Genomic DNA, 20,174 nt, shown 5'->3' on the forward strand with positions numbered 1-20,174 from the left:
CAGAAGTCCAATAACTTTAAACTAAGTGCTTGTCAGTACCCAGTGTGAAGGATGCTGCAAGCTGCCAGTAGTCTGATGTTGTAATTTTTTTATTTAACCTGTCATTAACTTACTGTGACCTCTCCCTTTATAATATATTAATTTAAAGACAGGGTGATCAGTTTTCTCTGCTGTGCGCTGCAGTCTGAAGCATAGGAACACATCCACTGCCTTGATCCAGTTAGTTTATTGTGAAAGCATAGACCTTCTGATATAACAAGTGTGTTCACAGCAGTTCACCATTTCTTGCCAGTCCAGATCTCTTCTTATTAGAGCTATTTCATTTTAACAGTTGGTGTCTTCTTTCTTGCTTGTAGTGATCAGATTAGACTTGAAGTCTTCCCTGGTCTTAGTTTGTACGTCTCTTACACTTTTGTCTGGTGTGCATCAAAGAGAGATTTGATTAATGCAAGCAAGTGAAGTGCAGTTTGCTGTTATGAAGAATGACTGGGGCAGGGAAGAAGGTGCCAGCTAACCCCTGTTAGCCTGCATTGCGTTGGAGATCGTGTCAGTATGAGGTCTCGTCAGGCTAGCGGTGTGTCAGACCTGTCAGTCAGATTCCCCGTTGCACATGCACCGGAGTTGGGGGAAGCTTGAGAAGATGAGCAGAGTTTAGTGGGATGTAAAGGAGCAGCTGAAGTGTAATTAAATGAGGCTGTGAGTATCCAGCAATAAGGGCCACAACAGCACAGCCACAGAGCGAGTCAGTGACGGCGATTCAGGAGGTTTCAAAAATTGACCTGTTGACTGTTGGGCATGAATGCATGTCAGTCAGTGTTTAAAGTGGGTGCCCAGTGAATGTGTCCCAAGCCTGGTTTCTTCTGGCCTGCTGGGGAAAAAGCTGTCTATAGTATGCTGCTTATCTTCTGTATATAAACTGTCTGTTGTGTAATGAATAAGGCCCTTAAATCTGCAGGATTATGCATGGTGAATAAATGCATTTATCACTCGCTGGGAGTCCAGAGAAGCCTATAGCTGGACTCCTCATCCATGATGGCACTTGAACTTGATACCTTTGGCCGGTGAATGTACCCTTGTGCTCAGATGGGTGGGGCCCAGAGCTGGCAGGCAGCCCGACCCCCCAAGGGAGGGCTGCCTGTGTGGAGCATCAGCATGTGAAGTATTGCTGAGTATGTTCTTGCTCGAATAGTCAGCCCTTGTCTCTTCCTTTTCAGCGGCGATCGTGGAAGGCTCCAGATGACCGAACTGCCATGATCAAACCCCTGCGGCGCCTCAAGCAGGAGCCAGAGGATGACCTGCCAGAAGCACCTCCCAGGTCCAAGGATAGTGACCAGTCACGGTCCAGCTCGCCCACTGCAGGTCCCAGCACAGAGGGTGCCGAGCCCAGGGACAAGAAGAAGTTCAAGATGAGGAGGAAAAGGCGGCTTCCCAATAAGGAACTGAGCAAGGAGCTCAGCAAGGAGCTTAACCAGGAGATCCAAAAAACCGAGAACAGCCTTGCCAATGAGAATCACCAACCCATCAAATCTGAACCTGAGAGCGAGAATGAGGAACCTAAGCGTGCTTTGAACAACAGCGAGAGACTCCATAGGTTCAGCAAAGGGTTAAACGGGACTCCCCGGGAGCTGAGGCACCAGCTCATCCCCAGCCTGCGAAGCGCACCTCGGGGAATAACCCGGCCACCGCCTTCGCTCTCTCCTCCCAAATGCATTCAGATGGAACGGCATGTTATCCGGCCGCCTCCCATCAGCCCCCCTCCGGACTCACTCCCCCTGGATGATGGGGCAGCCCACGTGATGCAGAGGGAAGTCTGGATGGCTGTCTTTAGCTACCTCAGTCATAGAGACTTGTGCATCTGTATGAGAGTTTGCAAGACCTGGAACAGATGGTAAGGAGGGCAGGAAACCCAGCTAGCTCTAACATGTAGCGGGATGGACTTGAAAGGGAAGCGGGTGACGGAGGCAGCAGGTTGACACTGAAGCTCTGCTGAGCCCAAGGAGAGGGGGTGACCAGCAGCGTCTAGAAAAGTAGCATGTCCTCTGGTGCTTTCTCAGAAAGAGCAGTTCCCAGCCTTTCTGGTGGGAAGAGCGTGTGTGTGTCAGCCTCAGCATCAGCCTGCCGGGACTGTAGCACCCCAGAGCAGCCTGTTCTGTAGTTAGACACCACAATGTTCTTGCCTGCCGGAATGGGCAGTCTAGGTCATGCTAAGTCTTGGTGTCATTCTGCCCTGAGGACTTGCTGACTGCTAATGCAGTTGTTTGTTCAGTTCAGCTATTAAGTATCTATTGAGATACAGCAAAGACCTTCCAGTGCCCTCGGTGTTCTCGGAAGGTCTGTGCTGATTGTTCCCCTGTAGAGGGTACATGGAGAGCGATCCTGTTCGCTGTGTTCCATACCAGCAGAGCTGATGGAGGAATCCTTTGTTAATTGTATTTACTCACAGTGTGTCTGTTCAGTGCTTGGGGTACCACAGTGTGAACATTGACACAGTCGGTGACTGTACGGCAGCAGGAAGCGTTAGCGGACAGACTTATATGTTTCACTGAACTTGCAGTGAGGTCTCTTGTTGGCTGTCATCTTGGATTCAACTGTAATGTGCACACACACAGACAAATTGTAACAGAGACTCCTTTCTAGCACAGTGTTGTAACTGGGTAAATGACAGAAAGGTTGGGAGGTTGATAATTCAGTGTAAGAAGATGTGTGTGGAGTGTCTCCTCCATGGGCTTCTTGGTGTCACAGAAAGCTGGTAAATGCCTTTTCCACTTAAGTGCAGTATTTCAACTGGAAAAAATGAGAAAATGCAGGATCTTGCACTCATTAGGACTTCCTGCTTGTTGCCCTTAGAGAATCATAAAGAGAGTGTAAAAACTCATAAGCCATGTAGATAGGAATAACACAGAGAACAGGAAGTGGGAGGGATCTGTTTTACAAAATTCACTGGTTTTAAGCAAGGAAAGCATGGGGGAAATCAGGACAGTAATATTTAAAAAACCAGTCTTCTTATTCAAAAGGCAAGCAAGAAGGTGTGGCTTCTCTTCAGGCTAGAAAATGGATTTTAGTAAGTGCTCTGATGACTTAAAATGAGATCCAAAGTTGTTGATGCTTGTAATTGTGTGGAAATAATTCCATGCTTTATTGCATGATACGTTTGAGGGAGAAACTTCAAACCTATTGTGTGTGGTGTTGTGTTTATCTTAGCATCACTCAGCCTTATTTTTGCTATTTTCAGTTAAATGCTGTAGTTCTTCCTACTGTTTAATGACACCTTTTAAAGTCTTGCAGAAATCAAAACAAGTGCCAAATTAAGTGCTGTTGACTTTTTTCTTTTGGGGTAGGTGCTGTGACAAAAGATTATGGACCAAAATAGATTTAAACCATTGTAAATCCATCACTCCGCTTATGCTTAGTGGCATTATTAGGAGACAGCCTGTAACCCTTGATCTTAGCTGGACAAATATATCTAAAAAGCAGCTGAGCTGGCTTATCAACAGACTGCCAGGTAAGTGATGTTTTTTGACCACTTCACTGAATTCAGCAAACCAGTTTGTATCTAAACTGCAATCTCTGAGGAACATCTGCAGGGATCCAGGTATCCTAGAAGAGGAGTAGATATGTAGGAATGAAGCATCAGCAAATTAAAATGGGTCCAAAATTATGTTGTGACTACTTGATGTGTTAGGTAAACTAGTTTGAGGCAGGTCTTTGTCAACAGGTAAAGTTGCTGTGGAAAGTGCCTGTGTTGACATGATTAGCGGAGGGGGTCGAGGGGGTCTGATGTCACCCACAGTAATGAAGTTCCAGATGGTGGGGGAGATGGAGAGCTGGGCAGGAGGCGGCTTACGGGGTCCCTGCTTGCCCTGGCGTGCTGGGATTGTTCGTCAGAGCGGCACTGGGCTTTGCCCAGCCTGCGCCTGGTAGCAGAGATCGCCATGGATGTCTCTCTGGGTAGGCCACGTGCTCCAACTTCTTCTGTATCTGCAGGTCTTCGAGACCTGCTGTTATCAGGGTGCTCATGGATAGCAGTGTCGGCACTTTGTAGTTCCAGTTGTCCTTTACTCCGAACTCTGGATGTGCAGTGGGCAGAAGGCCTGAAAGACGCACAAATGAGAGACCTCTTGTCGCCGCCCACAGATAACCGGCCAGGTAACAGGCGAGAGGAGCATGCGGGAGACCTGTCCCAGACATTCTGTGGCATGTTCTGCTGCTAGTCCCCCTTGGAGGAAACGGGCAGAAACCCCTGCAGCTAGCATCGGCGGGGTTCTGGGCTTTGCTGACGTGCGAGGTGTTCAAAGTAGTGACTTGCAACACCTCCTCGCTGGAAGCCACTGGGTAACGAGTGATGTTCTCTGGCTGCTGAACAGTCATCTGAGCCACTGTGCTGGTTTTCTGTCTGACTTTCTTCTCTTCAGGCTGCAACGGGTGTACTTTAGAGAGTATGGAAACACTTTCTTCCAGTTCAGGGAAGGAGCAGTTCTGTGGGTCATGCCACATTCGCCCGGATATCAGCTCAGGTGAAATTTTGAGCAAATCAGATCTGCTTTCTGGCATGCACTGCACAGCCTACTGCTTATTCCCGACTTGTAATTCTGCTGGGCCCCTGCAGTTACTTTCATCCCTTTTGTTTTGAAATCAGGAGGTGGCTTTGTCCATGTGCCTGTTCCAAAAATAGACAAGTGTTCCTGCTGATGTCCCCTCCAAAGCTCCAGACAGGCAAAAGCGTCTGAAGTTGACGTAGGGCAGCAGTGTTGTGTGTCACAGTGCATTTCATATAGATCTGCAGATGTTTGCAACACGGGGTGAGACTTGTGGGAGTGACCTGCTGCCTCTGCTTTCCAGGTCAGATCGACAACCGGAGTAAACTACGGAACATAGTTGAGCTGCGTTTGGCTGGCCTGGATATTACAGATGCTTCTTTGCGGCTGATCATAAGGCACATGCCTCTGCTCTCCAAACTCAATCTCAGTTACTGTAATCATGTGACAGATCAGTCTATTAACCTGCTGACCGCAGTTGGAACCACCACGCGGGATTCATTAACAGAAATTAATTTATCAGGTAAGCAACAGAAGCGCAGGGGTGGGGGAAGGACGGGAATTGCCCATTGGCGTTAGGCTTGTGTGAAACACTCATCACTGAGAGGGGTTTTACCCAGCTCTTCCCCTGCCCCTGGTGTAGCTCCACCCCACCCCCCCCGGATTCCATTTAAGCAGCTGGATGTGCTGCTGGTGTAAATAACCCCACAGCTGCCCAGCCTTTCCCCAGGCCCTCCACCAGCTGCCAGGCCGGCTGCCTCCTGCTTAGGAGCCATGTGTTTTACCTCGCTCATCCTCCACAGGGGATTTTCTCTGCGCATCTGTGGTCCTTTGCTTTATCTCATTGGTTACACAACAGAGTGACAGGGATCAGGGAGCGGCGATGGGGCTGGCAGGGTGATTTCACTGTTGGCACAGCACGGGAGGAGCAGGAAGGACCTACCGCAGTCTGGATAAACTGTCCTCGTGCTGGAGAACAAACCTGAGAAGTGCTGTTAAATTTCTCCCCCTTTGTTGTTTTTTTTTTTTGTTTTTTTCCCCACAGACTGCAATAAGGTTACTGACCAGTGCCTGTCTTACTTCAAACGTTGTGGAAACATCTGCCAGATTGATCTGAGGTACTGCAAGCAAGTGACAAAAGAAGGCTGTGAGCAGTTCATAGCGGAAATGTCAGTAAGTGTTCAGTTTGGGCAAGTGGAAGAAAAACTTCTGCAAAAACTGAGTTAGTTAAAGGACACGTGTAAATACTCGGGGGGGTGGGGGGGGGTTGGGGGGGACTAAGAACACGTAGGGATTTTATTTTCAATTGGGAACTTGGAATATTGGAAAATACCGCGATTGGATTTTACAATTCTTGTCGAGGAGAGAACAACATGAAACTACCCATGTTAAGAATTTCAACTTGTGCCACTAATTCAGTCTACCTGGGATGGATGTCCTGCACTGGCTCTTATGCAAATTCATAAGGCGACTGTTATTGATGATAATTGTTCACACCCGGAAGACGACTGATCTCCAAGAAATACTGTTATTTAAAGTACCACAGCATGTGCTTGGTAGTGTAAATTTGATTTCTGCTTTTCATTTCTTAAAACAACAAAAAAAAAAAAGTTGGTGTCATTGAAGTGGACCACGCACTGCATTTCTGCCTTCTTAACACGTTTTGTTTTGTTACATCTTACATTATGCAGAACTATTTTTGTACAAAAATTGTTTAAAAATTATTTATGCAATGTTTGAATGCATTACCAGTGTTTCGGTTTTGATTGCCAATTTTTATCTTTACTTATGGTAGGCGAGAACTTAACCTATACTTCGTAGACAGTATCTATCTACAAATGTGCCCAGGTCAGGAAAAGTAGGTTAATACTTTCAACTTCAAGCATGTTTTAATGGAAGTTTATATCCTGCTTTGTATACTTCAGAAGTGACATAAGCATGTTGTGGAAATAAGGTGTAAATTATAGTTGAAGTAAAACACTTTTATCTGTATAGAAATCACCTTTTTCTCAAAATTTTAAAAAATTCCAATTTCAGCTTTTGCACATAGGAGGGTTTCACTCTGTAGCATGAGCTCTTGTACTCAATATAAAATTAATTTATACAGTGAGTCCAGCTGTAGAATAAATGGTCAAACGTAGTCTCTCTTTCTTTGAAGTGTGAGTTGAGTTCTCATTTAAGGTTTATAACATGGTTATTTCCTGATTGTAAAATTCTGCATTCATAAGTGCCATTGTTGTATGGTGTTGTTTTCGTAGACCTTCCTGATGCAGTTTTACCTTTGTTGAATTTGTATAAACAATTGTACAAAACCAGGTGGTGGCTCTGTGGGTTTCTGTTCCAATGCGGGGTTGTTGGGCGGGGTGCTGGGGAAGCTCTATTTGGGCTTTAGGGGTGTGTGGCATGACTGCAGCAAGCCCCATGGGGTTACAGCTGGGTTCTGTGTGCGGAGCAGGTCCTGGTTTCTAGCCTTGGTGCAAGCCAGGATTAACAGCAGCTGCCCCTTTTGCTGTCATGCTACATGTAGTACTTTCACAGCACTTGGTCTTTGTCCTGTGCCCCTAGTTGGCGTGTTCCAGTACATCTATACTGAGGAGGGAATAAAAGACCCATCTGTACCTTCCTTCAGCTGGAATTGGCCCAGATTAGTCTGGAGGAACACTTAAACATCTCCAGAAGAACGTTAAAGCTTGAGCTGAGTAACCAGCAGTGCTCCCACAGCTGGTGAAGAAAAGAGGCAGAGGCTGAGAAAGCCCATCACAAATCTTTATTAAGCTTGTGTGGCTAATAATCAGCATGGAAATAACATAGAGGGCATGTTTTTCTTCATTAGCTTACCCACTGAACAGAAATTGAGGAATTAAGTACCATTAAAAAGTTACTTCTAAAAAATAAAGCCATTGAGAGGTTTGCTCCCTTCTGAAAAATAACCAGCAGTGTCTCCAAGCTGTGCATTTTATTTTGAGGAGGAGCTACTTTCTTTTTTTCAAGCCAGCTTAATTTTTCACATAAAAGACAGAGCAGGCATGACAGCGAGGCAGAGGTAAGAGTTCTCAGGTACTACAGCCTTGGCAGAAGATGCTCCTGTCTCTGTTACTTTGCTAGCATGTGGGAAATTAAAAGGAGAAACTGCAGCTTCATTGATCAACACTCCTTAAAGGCTACATGTCCTGGCCAGACTAGGTCCTTCCTCACCTCTCTTTTTTTACAGTGAACTCAAATCAGACACTGTCATGGCCACAGGCAGCCTGTCCCCAGAACATGAGTGGTTCTTGCTGCTCTCTGTGTTTCCCCAGGTCGTCTGTCACAGATATCCTGCAAGGACCATGGAAATTCTTGCTCCAAGAGGGCCCTTACCCCAGCCAGAAACTGGAGCAAGGGGTGACAGCAACAGGGGTCATTCAGCAGCCAAGGGGAAGCATGGTTAATAATAGTGGCTTAGCCTTGGTCAGAAGCCTGTGAACATGAGGTTTTAAACAAAGACCATGTTTCCCTCCCCCTTTAAGGTTAGTAACACCATACATTCCACATGTTAGCAGCAAATAGTTTCATGACCCTGATTAGTATTCACAGTAACATCATGTTGGCAGCACATGGCGTACAATCATCACACATAAGATTAATAGTCACAAGAGGCATGAGTGGATTAAGGACCACAACAATATGGTTTACTATACCCCTCTTTTAAAAAAATATTTTATTCCTAAACTAAAAAACACTTAGTAATTGGTAGTTGGACAGCATGTGGCAGAGACCTGCAAAGCGACAGAGCTTTCTGTACATTTACAAGGAATAGCCAAGACATGACACATGTCATGACAGACATTCGGAACGGAGCAATTGGCATAAAGTAGATTGCTTAAGGGCTTCTGTGCAGGTACAGTTAATGGCAGTGCTTTCTACAGTCCTATTTTATACTGTTAACACTGTTGCAGGGACAGTGTCGGAACAGTTACATTCTATAGTTACATAAAAGCTGAATATTCAAACTGATATATTCATTGCTTCTAATGCACTAGACAACATAACACGCTAATGCAGTCGAGCTGAGGTGTTTTCCAACCCCTTGCTGAGTCCTGAATGCGACCAGTAGAGGTGATATTCTTCAGAAGAGAGCAAGAACTGCTGTAAACAGTTTGACTCAAAGAGTTTGTGGATTTACAAGGTAAGTCAGTCAGGCAGCACTAGTACTGTACGCACAGGTGTTGTATCGTACTGCCCAACCATGGGATTCAGAATGCCGTAGAAAAATGTTTCACAAACTCCTGGATGCTGATGTTCAAAATGCTGTGTTTATAGAGAACTAAAAAGCTGACATCGCCCCAAGGTTCGGCACTGCTGCCCACAGAAATCCGGGAAGGGTGACTATAAAATCCGGTTTTGGTCTTGGTTTAAGATTTGAACACATGCACGGCCCGTACGACGTACTGTCGGCAGATGGGGCACTCGCTCATCCTCTTGCCGCACTTGGTGCAAGTGACCATGTGGCCGCACTCCAGCAGGACGCAGTCGATGATGGCGTCCATGCAGATCCGACACAGGTTATCATCATTGTCGTTCAGCTGCATCTTCTCACCCTCTGAAACGCAACAGAGCAGGAGGTCATGCACTCAGGCCTTGGAAAACCAGTTAAGTTCTACCCCAGGCAACCAGTGACAGCTAATTTAGCATGAAGTAGTGCTGCTCCCTGTTCGCAATAGTTTTTCCAACCCACAGCTAAAAATTAATCTGCATTCCTTCAAAAAAGCAAAGAAACAAGAACTAGAAAGCCCATAAGTGAACATCCAATATTTGGCTTCATTCTTTAAACTCAGAGACCATTTTCAATTCAGAATATAATGACTGTGAAATAACGTGCTGGATTAAAATTCAGAGCATGTTGGTTTTCCATCTCTGAGCTTACTTTGTTTGGCAGAACACTTTCCTCAGAAGATTAAACACAATAATAAGAAAGCAGACTAAGAAGCAGAAGCCTTAAGTAGGCTGTAAAGGTGGCAGAACTGAATAAAACCTGTCAAGTTTCATTGCAAATAGACAACATCCCCTTATCAATAACCAAGTGTTCTGTCAGTCCACATTGAAAAAAAACGCCGTAAGTTTAAAGCTTGATTTGAGACAGGTTTTCAGTTCTAGTTTATGACCAAACTGAAGGTGTCACTTAAACCATGTTTTGACATTCACTAACAGTCCCCCACCTTCACAACCCTTCCCCCCCCCCCGCCCAATTAGCTGATTATTTCACACCTGATTGATTACCACAGTCCCTGCAGTCTATGTACTGGCACAACCTGGCTGTGCAGTGGCCCAGGGCCGTTCAGTTTTCCAGTCACCACAGTCCCCTGTTCTTTACAGCCTGACTGCTGGATGCAGGAATGATGAGCCAGGCAGGCATTTTTCAAGCTGGTAATGACATCAAAAAGTTGCTCCTCAAATTATACTTTGTGAACAGGAATCGGTCTGTCGATGTACTAGTCATGCAAGTGACAGACCCCAACTGTTGAGTGTAAGAGAAGAGTACTCGTCACTGAGCTGCAGCCACAGAACCACCTTATCACGAAAACATGGACTGAGACCAAACCACTTGAACTTGGACTTTTGCCACTGTAGCTTTTAATTCTGTACCACAGTAAAAGACCTGACTTGCTTTGGTCAGTTGACAGCTACTGAGCAGCTCTCTTGCTAATGCCTTGTGAAACCTAATAAAGGACATGAAGGTGCCAAGTTTCATGTTCTCTGAGGAACCAGTTCTCAGTTGTGCAATTTTACCTTCACCCTGAAAGCTGAGCTCCCTGAGCTTTGGAAAAAAGTCTCAAAAAACCAGCCCAATCCTGGAAAGCTTCACTGACTCACTAGAACCATGTTCAGCTACTCTAGGTGCAACTTGAATTGTTAAAATCCACTTTCCAGTTGTTCCAGCTGAGCAGACCAAGTTACATACCAAGTCCTCCTGTTGGCAGAACCAGCTACTGGAAACCAGAAAACAAGCAGTCTTAAGAAAGTGAGAATTAAATATAAACCTACGTGTCTTGTGGTTTTCCTCACTCTCTCTGTATAGTCTGCTCACTTTTTCCACAAGTTCCCATTTTTCACAGCATCCTGAGTAGTTGACAAAATTACATGCAAGTATTTCCTTCAGCTGCCGAACACTCAACCCTTCAATGTCTTCCAGACTTGAAATATCAGACAAAGATGCCCTCACTCGCTTTCTGGACAATCCAGGGGTCTGAAACACATAAATTGTATGGTTTTTAACTGACCCGGCAAGTTCAAAGCACCAGATCTGGTGCTACATTAAGCTGCAGCAGCTTGGCTAAAGTTTTATTCTTTCTAAAGCAAGTATGTGCAGATATACTTTGCTAGACACAGCTAACTGCAAGAACTAGACCATGATACTAAATGTTGACAGAGATCTAAACACTTTATGGTGTCACATGCCAAAAATTTATTCTTTGGATACTTCATCTCTCACCTGCTCTTCTGCACTTTCTTCTTCTTCATTATTTATAGACGATGTTTCCATTTGTCCCTGTGTACAAAATGAAACTAATCAGGACAAAACCACATTATCCCTTATAAAACATTTCCCTTTGTACCGAACTGATCACAGATGACAATGACACTTTGAAGTTTCAATTGCTATTAATCATTACCGATTTAAGTCACCTCTATCATCTAAACTAGTAATCTTATCTAGAAATCTTCTGTTTTCAGGTGAGAGATACAAAAGGCATTTTTCCTGCCACCCTGAACTGTACCAACTGGCATTTTATTTTAAAGCAATGCATACCTATTAAAAAAACAAAACAAAACAAGACTGTGCTATACCATAAAACACGTTAATTATTGTACCCGTAAAGGTGTTCCATTTCCTGTGCTTCCCCTTCTGTTTGCGAGTTCCCCTTGAGATGACACCGATACAGACATAGAAAATGGATGAGTAAAAAAGCCCGAAGTCTGTGACCGTGAGGAATGCAAGCTACTAGCGTCCATATCCTCCTCCGAACCTAATCCATGATGGCACAGCACGAGATCCACCAAGTCTTCTTTCTCTCTGCAAGTATCTGTTGGTATGTTTCTGAGAATCAGATACTGACGCAGATCCTTTACTTTCAATCTCATTAACTGAGGGCGCTGAAAGGATGTTTCTTGCAGCAAGTGACAAGTGGAACATCTTCTGAGATTCTCTTGTAAGACTGAACAAACTGAGCAAAAATCCTTCTTGCAGTCACAACACACATGCTAAGGAGAAAGAGAAAATAACCATTCAGCTCAATGTCACAGAAACAAATCTAGACCCTGCTCTTTCCTTTTCCAGGCTATGTAATTTACTATTAGTCTTTCCGTCATCAGTTTTGACATACATCATTTTTTGGATTTAAGTCTAGAAAACTGCCCTGTCAAATAGTTTTGCAGGTGTTCCACAGCAGTCCATCACTTTTGTAGCACTACTGTATGCTGATTTGAGGTTTCAGTGAAAAAACATTATGAATAAACAAATGAATAAAGTATTCAAATTGTAGTTTAGACAATAAACAAAATTGAAAGCCAGTCAATTTTATGGTATGTTAAAATACTTTTGAATATACTAAGCGTCACTGCTCTTTTCACTGGTGTAAAAAGCAGTATAATCCCCAAGCTTTAAAGAACATAATTCTTCCTCCATTGATTCAAAGAATTCAAAGTAGGCCTTAAATGTGATGAATCACATGGTAGGTAAATGGTCCCAAATGCTCAGATGTCATTTCTGAAGAGAACTTTGTTCAAAAGACTCCCTACAACATATAAAACCTAGAACAGGCGAGACTCTCAGCAGCTATTTTAAGTGGTCATCTCGTCCACTGTGAACAAATCCAAAGTCTTCCAAGTTCTTCAGGGTTTTAGTAAATTAATATTAGCTTCAGAAAACATGCCTACACAACACTTAATTCAACAAAGTGTTTGCCATGCAAACAACAGGATGCATAGGAAGGGGGAAACTGAACACACAAACTGAGGGAAGAGGCTTTGTGTTTATCTAAAAGAGCTGCAGAGAACCGAGTGGACAAAACAATGATGCTGGACAGTCATAATAGACATAGTATTAACAACCTCAATTTTATTTATCTGCATTAACCCACCAACCTGCCTCCAAATGAAGCAAGAGGCTGTTGGAGTGCAATAGCATTTAACAGAACTAAACCTGGCTAGGAAACAGACAGAATTCCACAAGTATTTCACAGAAATAAGCTGTGATACTATATTGCGAGTTTTTAGCTTTTCCATCACCCCGTTTGTTCATTCCAGTACTCAACCACTATGTTTGGTATCATCTTCAAAACCAGATTCGTTTTAATGTTTAAGATTCTGAAGCTAAAACACGTATCTTACAAATTAAAATCCACTCATTTTTGGTCAGACCAGATTCAACGTGTCACCGATTAATGAACATCAGACCCCTTAACTTCTAATCCTGTCTGACATTAGTTTCCTGTGACCTAGAACAAGGCACTTACTCCCTCCCTGGCTATCTGCCTCAGGTTTCCTTATCTAAGGAAAAATACAAATTCATGTCCCGGTGTGCCTACAGTTTAGTTCATATGAGTAAAAATACTATGTAATAGGAAATATACTCACTTTTTTCCTAAAAACTGAAAAGGAAAGTCCACAGGCTTTGCAAACGATGTTAGCGCCTGCCGCAGCTGGAGATGGGTATGCTGAGAAGTCTGTATTTGGTGCGAATCTGAATGGGCCAGCACCTCCCCCAAAGCCAGCCTGCTGGCCACGGACAGCTCCAGTACCCATGACTTCATTCAGCAACCCACAGCAGGAAGCCCACATGGAAGTAGCTCCCGCCTGAAAACATTCACAAAGCAAGAAAGAAAATTAATACCTGAAAGCCCACATCAGATGTTACTTGCTACTGAAGAGCTACTTCAATCCATCTGTCATCATCCCAAAAGCACATGGTGTGAATTCCCAGAGCACCAGGAATTCAGCACACTAATGTCTGTAACAGCCCAATAATCCCCACTTCCCAGCTGCAAACCAAAGTAGGTAAGATCTGCTTCCAAGAAGCTCATGCAGGCACAAGGAGCTCGCTTTCACAACTCCTTTTCTAGCAGAGTTCCACAAAAAAGGGTAAGGAATTTGAGGAGGTAATGCAATAGCAGAGCAAAGAAGGAAGAGACTAACAGCCAGTCGTTGGTGAGGGGCAAAACCCAAAATGATGACAAGCAGCAACACAACAATTTATCATAATTAGCGTGGAGCTGTCCCCTGCAGGAACTTCTCCAGAACTAATTCAGCTCTTACATGAGTCACAATAAAACTCTCTCTAAAAAAAAAAAAATTTCTGGATTTTCAAACTTGAAAGTAACAAACCAATCTTCATTAGAAACTACCTATGGTATCGTTTCTCTGAGAGGGAAATGTTTTTCAAGACCTCCCTAATCCTGCTGTTTTGTTGACTTACAAAATGTTTAGCAAAAATTAAAATAACTCTAAATGAACTTATCCTGTATTGATTTGATTTCAGTTTTGAGTCACACAATTTAATCTTAAAGCACTATAAAAAATTCCAAATAGATAAATAAATTGCTACTTTTTATCCCTGAAAGCTGTTAGCACTACATTCTCTATCAAAAGTGCATATTCTACTTAAAGTTGGAATTTGGACTGCAAGTTGTTCAGGTCACATGTTTAATCACTGTCATGTGGCTCACTGACACCCCCCCCCCCCCCCAAACAAAACAAAACAAAACAAAAAAAAACAAACGAAAAAAACCCAACTAACAGAATTGCATCAGGTTCTTTCTGACAGGAAGCTGAGTGGTACAACTTCCTTTAAACATAATTTTTTTTCATTCTTTTCTTAACTATGCTGGTTAGAACTGTTCCGTTTTTCATTCCAGGGCAGCATCTTCTTTTTTTTTTCCAAAGCATGAAGACATAAAATAATTGCTTTTGAGACTTGTAGTTCGTGCTGTAAAATCTAAACCAACCAGAACACGCACTTCAGCTCAGTAATGATGGTGCTTTAATTTCTGTAGTCACTAGACTAATTTTGATATTACGTTGCACATTTCCCCTGAACAGAACACAGTCTGTTACATTTGTAGTAACAACACAATACCTGGGGATACGCCAGAATGTCTCCTTTCAAACCACTGAGCACAAGAGGTAAGAAAAGAGTCCTCGCTGTGGTTTAGAGAGCAGCTGTGAGAAACAATGCCATGGGACCAAACACGTTCTACACCACCACCTTCACGTAAGTGCCTCAAGTATGGAACATCAAAAGCATCTCTCCAACCCACACAAACATGCACTTTTACTGTTGTGAGCCGACATTAAAAGTGTTGCAATACAGTGAAATATCAAACACAGTAATTTTGGTTCTAAGCTGTACAACACATAACACTGTGTGCAGTAATAACATCAAATATATGTGCAACAACTTAAATTCACTAGTCTAATTTTACAGGCATTTCAAGAGCAAAATTCATCCCAGGCATAACAAGAAACCTCCATGCAGTGCGCACCCCACGCATAGGAGAAAATCTTCCTAAGCTTCCTGCAAACGGAGCTGAAGGGGGATGAACTCCAGTGGCCCTTCCCTGACCTCCAGCCAAGACACAGGCTGCCCCAGCACGTAGCTGCACTTGCAGGTACACTGTGGGCTTGGAGCCTGCCTGATGTGTCACCAGACTTCCATGACAATCATTAAACTATCATCAAACTGAGACTTGTTCTCTACTTTTCAATAACAAAGATTGGAAACAGATCAGTATTAATTTTTCCTATACAAAACAAATTATGCATAATTATCCTAGTTTATTAGGCAAGAGTAACTAACTTTTCAGAAATACATAATGAAAACCAATCACTTAATCCAAGAGAGCTCCAAGTTTTACAACTTGGGACTTCTGAAAAGTATTTTTTCTCATCTTAAGGGAAAGTTGTCAGTTGCAGAAACATTAATTCTTCACTTATTCTTAAAAACTGATGAGCTAGCTTTATATTTAAAAGATTTAAAAATAGCCACATACAAATTAACAGAAAAAAATAAAACAATGAACCAAAAGGGTCTGTCAGAATTCAACTTGCTTCATTATATGACTATGTTTTTTTGAGGGGGCCACAGCAGCAGCAGGACACACAATGACTAAAAGGACATAATATAGCTGCTACCGCAACCCTTGCCTGCTAGTTTAACACCTGCTTCTTAGACTTATTTTATTCAAGAGCCTGTAACAACTGCTCAGACATCACTGTCAACACTAAATAAGTATATAGTTAGGAAATTTTTGTTACCCATTTTGGATACATGAACATTGTTCGTATCAAACAGAAAGCCTCTTTACGCTTACTGCCAAGCATTCAGTCATTTTAAGGTGAAAGGTAAGCCAATGTGGGCATCATTAATTTTCTCCTTAACCTAAGTCAGCTGTGGATTCTTTCTATGCACTAGTGTCATTAACCAATAATTGAATTACAGCATCTAGACTCTTCATACTACTCTGTAAAAGAAATGAGACCATGCTGAAAGCCACCAACACAAGACACAAATGAGACACACTAAACCAAAAACTCCCTCCCTTGAGAATTAGTTAGAACATTGCCAATTTCTGCACCAAAAGCATTTCCAACTACATCAGTCACCACTTCCGTATTCTCTTCTCACAAGCTGCCATCAGCTATCTTCTCTATACCTTATGTGGATCCCACAGGGGCAAAATACTGCAATTGAACTTCTCTGCTCTCGGGGTTTTTTTGGCTTTAAGGGTGTTTAGTAACCTGATGAGACTATCACCTCAGAAAGACACCCACCCCAAGAAACTGGGAGGCTGTATGCTGCTCCTTACGCATCCGTCCAAGCAAGATGTGCTATCAAAGCTGGCAGCCCAAAACCAGAGCAGCAGAAGGGTATTTTATTCTTTTTTAGCTGAAATTTCGTCTTTACACCCACCCCGAGAACAAGCAAAGCTTTCTCCGAGATCAACCACCCCCCGGAACCCGCCGAACCGGGAGATCTCCGGTCACCACCACCCTCAGCTCTGACCTGAAACCACAACGACAACCCCTGAGGCGAAGAAGCGCCTTTGGGGAGCGAACCCCGCGGCCGGCCGGAGCGGGGCCCCCCCCACCCCGGCGCGGCGGGGTCCGGCTCCCAACCGCCGGCACAACCCCCCACGCACCGCCCCGAGCCCGGTTCCGTCCCGTTGGAAGCCTTCTCAGTCCTTCAGCCCCCGCTGCGGCCGGTGTGTGGAGACGGGGGCGGGGGCTCGCCTCAGGCGGCGGCACCAGGCCCTGCCCGGCTGCTGAGTCAGTGGAGGCTCCTCGGCAAGGCGGTCCCCGGTCCGGGTGTCCCTCGGTAACGGGGCAGGCCCGCGGAGGGACAGCGGCCGCGGCCGGGCCGGGCGGTCTGAGGCGAGGAGGGAGGGGCGGCCCGGCCCGGCCCGTCCTATCCCACCGGGGGTCCCTCACGTGCCGGTTCGCCCCCCTTCTCCCTCCCTCCCCGCAGCGAGGGGAAAGACGCTCTCCCGGCCGGACGAACGCCCTCCCCCGCCCCGTTCACCTTCATGGCCGCTTCACCACCGCCACTCTCGCTCCAGCGCCGTCTGCCGCGGCGAACCAACACCAACACCCCGGCACCAACACCCCCCCCACACCCCCCCGCTACCGGAGCGGGCCCCCGCCCTGCGCGGCGCTCCAGCGGGCCGCCTCACGGAGGGCGGGCCTTCCCGCTGAGCCGCACGCCATTGGTTCTCCCGCCGCCAACAGCGAGCGGGCGGAGCCAATGGGAGGAGAGGACGCGGCAGTGGGTTGGCGGGGGCCGGCGCGGAGGTTCCGCGGGCGCGGGGGTTCGGCGGGTCTCGCGAAAATACCCCTCAAACACGGAAAGAAGGGGCCACTGACAGCTCTAAGTGCGTAAATAGTGATGTCACTGAAATAAGAGAGGACTTTTACCTCACGGTTTTGGGTGGTTTGGGGTTTTCCTGTGTATTTAAGCAGAAGTACATGCCAGGGTAACGAAGGCGGCTGTCATCCGCCCAGTGGGGAGTAAGGGGGTCGGGCAGCAGCCCTGTGCCTCCGCGGGTCTGGGGGCGGATCTGACAGCTGCCAAAATATAGGTGTTTTGGCACCTCTGCGTACAAGCAGTGGTTTGTCACAAAGGTAATTAAAAGCCTCGGTCCTGTAGGCAAAAGGCCAAAGTGGTGATTATTCTACCAAGCCCTTTGGTGTTAAGCTTTAAATAATAGAAGGTTTATTTTAAAAATCCAGTTTCAGCTAGCTTCTAGATGCCGTTATTATTTTCTCTACGCTATGAATGGGATACATAAAAAAAAAAAAATCATAGGTTGTAAGAACTGAAAGCTTTTAACCAGAAGATTACATTAAAGAAACCCCAACAATACAAACCTGACCAAGTCTTCAGGAAAGCTTTACATAAGAGCACCCAGGGCCAAGAACAAAGGAGACTTTTGCCAAAAAGAGGGACAGACAAAAGTAGCTGAAAATAAATTTCGACCACAAATCAAATCTACCCATACAAAAGGTTGCATGCAATCTTTACTAATTTCCGCAGAAAGGATCTATTTTTAGAGCAAGCCAGATACAAGAACTGAGTCCAAAAAAATCAGTATGTAATTGCCATGAAAATGGCACAGTCTTGGCAGTGTTAGCATCAAGAGCAGATACTTCGTGCAGTTCAACTTCTGCCCTGACACCATATCTTAATTCGAAATCAGGTCATCTCTTTTTGGAAATGCTTATGCTCCTCGACAAGCTTTTGATATGCTATGAACTTTTAGACATGATTTAATAAAAAATGGTGCTTTTTTCCCCAATAATAGCTTGCAATTTTAGTCAAAGCAACTGAAAAGATAGTAGAAAAGCCTTGTGAATACAATGTTGGAACAAGCAATGGCACATTTCCCACATTTCTTATGCAAGAGATTGCTTTAAGACACCTTAAGAAATATCAGTACAGTCTGTTTTTTAAAAACTTCTATGTCACCTAAACTCTGTCGGTTCAGAGAGTCACCCTTGAAGTACCAAATTATACACATACTCTTGTTAATAATCTTACATTAAAACAGGAGAGCTTCTCATGCAGTCACTGTAAGCAGGGTAAAAGCTCTGTCCCACAGGTGAGCCAAACCAAGCAAAGTCTAAAATTTTTCCTTTAGCTCTGTTAAGGGCTTGCCAACAAGAAATCCTCCCAAACACAGATGTTTTAGGGAGTAACGTGGGCCTGACAGAGCCGAGATCTGGTGACTATGCTGGCAGCTGCAGTTGCCACTCCTGCCTTAATTTGGGCAGATCTTGATGAATCATCTTCATAACATGTGATCTGAGATCACTTTTAACGCAGTAGCGTGTCTAAATTGTAACCACATAGACTGTTTTTAAACAAGCATCTTTAACTCCGCCAGCTACTCTGTGGCTGAAAAGAAGCATTTGCAGAGGTTCTATTAATAAAAGACTTGCCCTCACTGAGCCTTCTGGATCGTGCCAAAGAAGCATTAAAAGATTTAAATCTATTAATGCTAGATGTCCCATTTACTTCTGCCATGAAATAACAAGTGATGATGACTCGCTGCAGCTCAGTAATCCCCCAAGGTTTTACACATCATGAGAGAGCGAGGTAGAGAAGTGATTCTTACCAGGAATATTCATTTGTTTTTCATGTAACAATTTGCAAAATTTTGTAATAAAGTTAAAAAAAAAAAAAAGCTGGGCTTTATTTGGGAATTTCAGATTGGATATTAATACCTATAGGAAGAATCGTTACAGTATTCACTTTTTATACCAGAGAGGCACGGTACTTTGGAAGTAGCTTTGTGAAGGTTTTCAGATTACAGAGACTCAGTTCGACAGATTCAGCATTGCGCTAAATATCCCCAAACCCAGAAGGTAGCTGTTTCATACTTCATAAGCTCAGGCACGTCACTTGGGCTTGAGCCTAGTTTTGGTAAGATAAAAGATTACTTTCTCAATTGCATCACCTAATCTTGAATTTAATATGACCAAAATAATCTCTTGCTGCTTATTTAGAGAGCTGGGTTTTAGGTGTGCGAGTTTATTTAAATGTGCTTAAAAACGATAGTCTAAATGTTCTCCGTACCACACCCTGAAGGACTGTCAGCAGAGTTCACACGTTGGCTTCAGAGAATTACATGGAAATGTCAGAACCAGATGTCTGTCATTTCCTTTTTCCTCCAAGTTCTGCACATGTTGGCTGCAGCCCGGCCTTTATCTCATCTCCTGCCCCTCCCCGCCAAGCCACTCCACCATTTCGGTGTTTCCGCCCAAGCCGTCATACTTTATTTTCAGGAAATGTCAGCAAGTTGACCTTTGTAACATAATAGCTGTGTTTTTCTTCCCGGGGTTTATATTCAGATATAGTTTGATGAGTATTAGTTCATTGAGGGCTAGGAAGCTATCATTAATTATGCCAGCGACAACTAACTACAACATTAAGTTTCTTAAATGTAAATGTATTCTAGAAAATTACTCCACGCTTGGTTCGCCTCTTCCTCCTCTCACCACCCCCAGGCACGAGAATCAGGAGGAACTCAACTGAAATCCCCGGAGACGTGCAGATCTATAATAATACTGAGTTTTGGTTTGCTCTCGCTTACAAAAATGAGAACTATT

General features: G+C 44.3%; 2 protein-coding genes across 13 annotated transcripts in view; one reads left to right on the plus strand and one right to left on the minus strand.

The window, feature by feature from the left end:
- KDM2B (lysine demethylase 2B) overlaps window positions 1–6,846 on the plus strand; it is a 127,028-nt gene extending 120,182 nt beyond the window's left edge. For 8 of the 10 annotated variants that reach the window (XM_075041319.1, XM_075041317.1, XM_075041320.1 and 5 more), the window contains 6 exons: window positions 1,215–1,888; window positions 3,339–3,502; window positions 3,985–4,146; window positions 4,413–4,514; window positions 4,840–5,058; window positions 5,581–6,846. In XM_075041319.1, the coding sequence (XP_074897420.1) occupies window positions 1,215–1,888; window positions 3,339–3,502; window positions 3,985–4,146; window positions 4,413–4,514; window positions 4,840–5,058; window positions 5,581–5,762 (1,503 nt within the window). In that variant the 3' untranslated portion in view covers window positions 5,763–6,846. The remainder of the gene's footprint in view (window positions 1–1,214; window positions 1,889–3,338; window positions 3,503–3,984; window positions 4,147–4,412; window positions 4,515–4,839; window positions 5,059–5,580) is intronic. The other 2 variants (XM_075041321.1, XM_075041322.1) reach the window with 1 other exon arrangement.
- A 434-nt stretch (window positions 6,847–7,280) lies between these two features.
- Window positions 7,281–17,170, minus strand: RNF34 (ring finger protein 34). 3 transcript variants are annotated; one of them, XM_075041331.1, is made up of 6 exons: window positions 17,089–17,109; window positions 13,149–13,367; window positions 11,385–11,774; window positions 11,005–11,061; window positions 10,557–10,758; window positions 7,281–9,114 (listed from the first exon to the last, which is right to left on the minus strand). In XM_075041331.1, exons 1-6 carry the CDS (start codon window positions 17,092–17,094, stop codon window positions 8,927–8,929), a joined length of 1,062 nt encoding a protein of 353 aa, XP_074897432.1. In that variant the 5' UTR covers window positions 17,095–17,109; the 3' UTR covers window positions 7,281–8,926. The 3 variants fall into 3 exon arrangements, with proteins under 3 accessions (XP_074897432.1, XP_074897430.1, XP_074897431.1); XM_075041329.1 differs by lacking the exon at window positions 17,089–17,109 and adding an exon at window positions 16,709–17,022; XM_075041330.1 differs by lacking the exon at window positions 11,005–11,061 and having other exon boundaries at window positions 17,089–17,170.
- Window positions 17,171–20,174: the final 3,004 nt, after the last annotated feature.

Source organism: Buteo buteo, chromosome 11 (genome assembly GCF_964188355.1).
Source record: "Buteo buteo chromosome 11, bButBut1.hap1.1, whole genome shotgun sequence".
Lineage (NCBI taxonomy): Eukaryota > Metazoa > Chordata > Aves > Accipitriformes > Accipitridae > Buteo > Buteo buteo.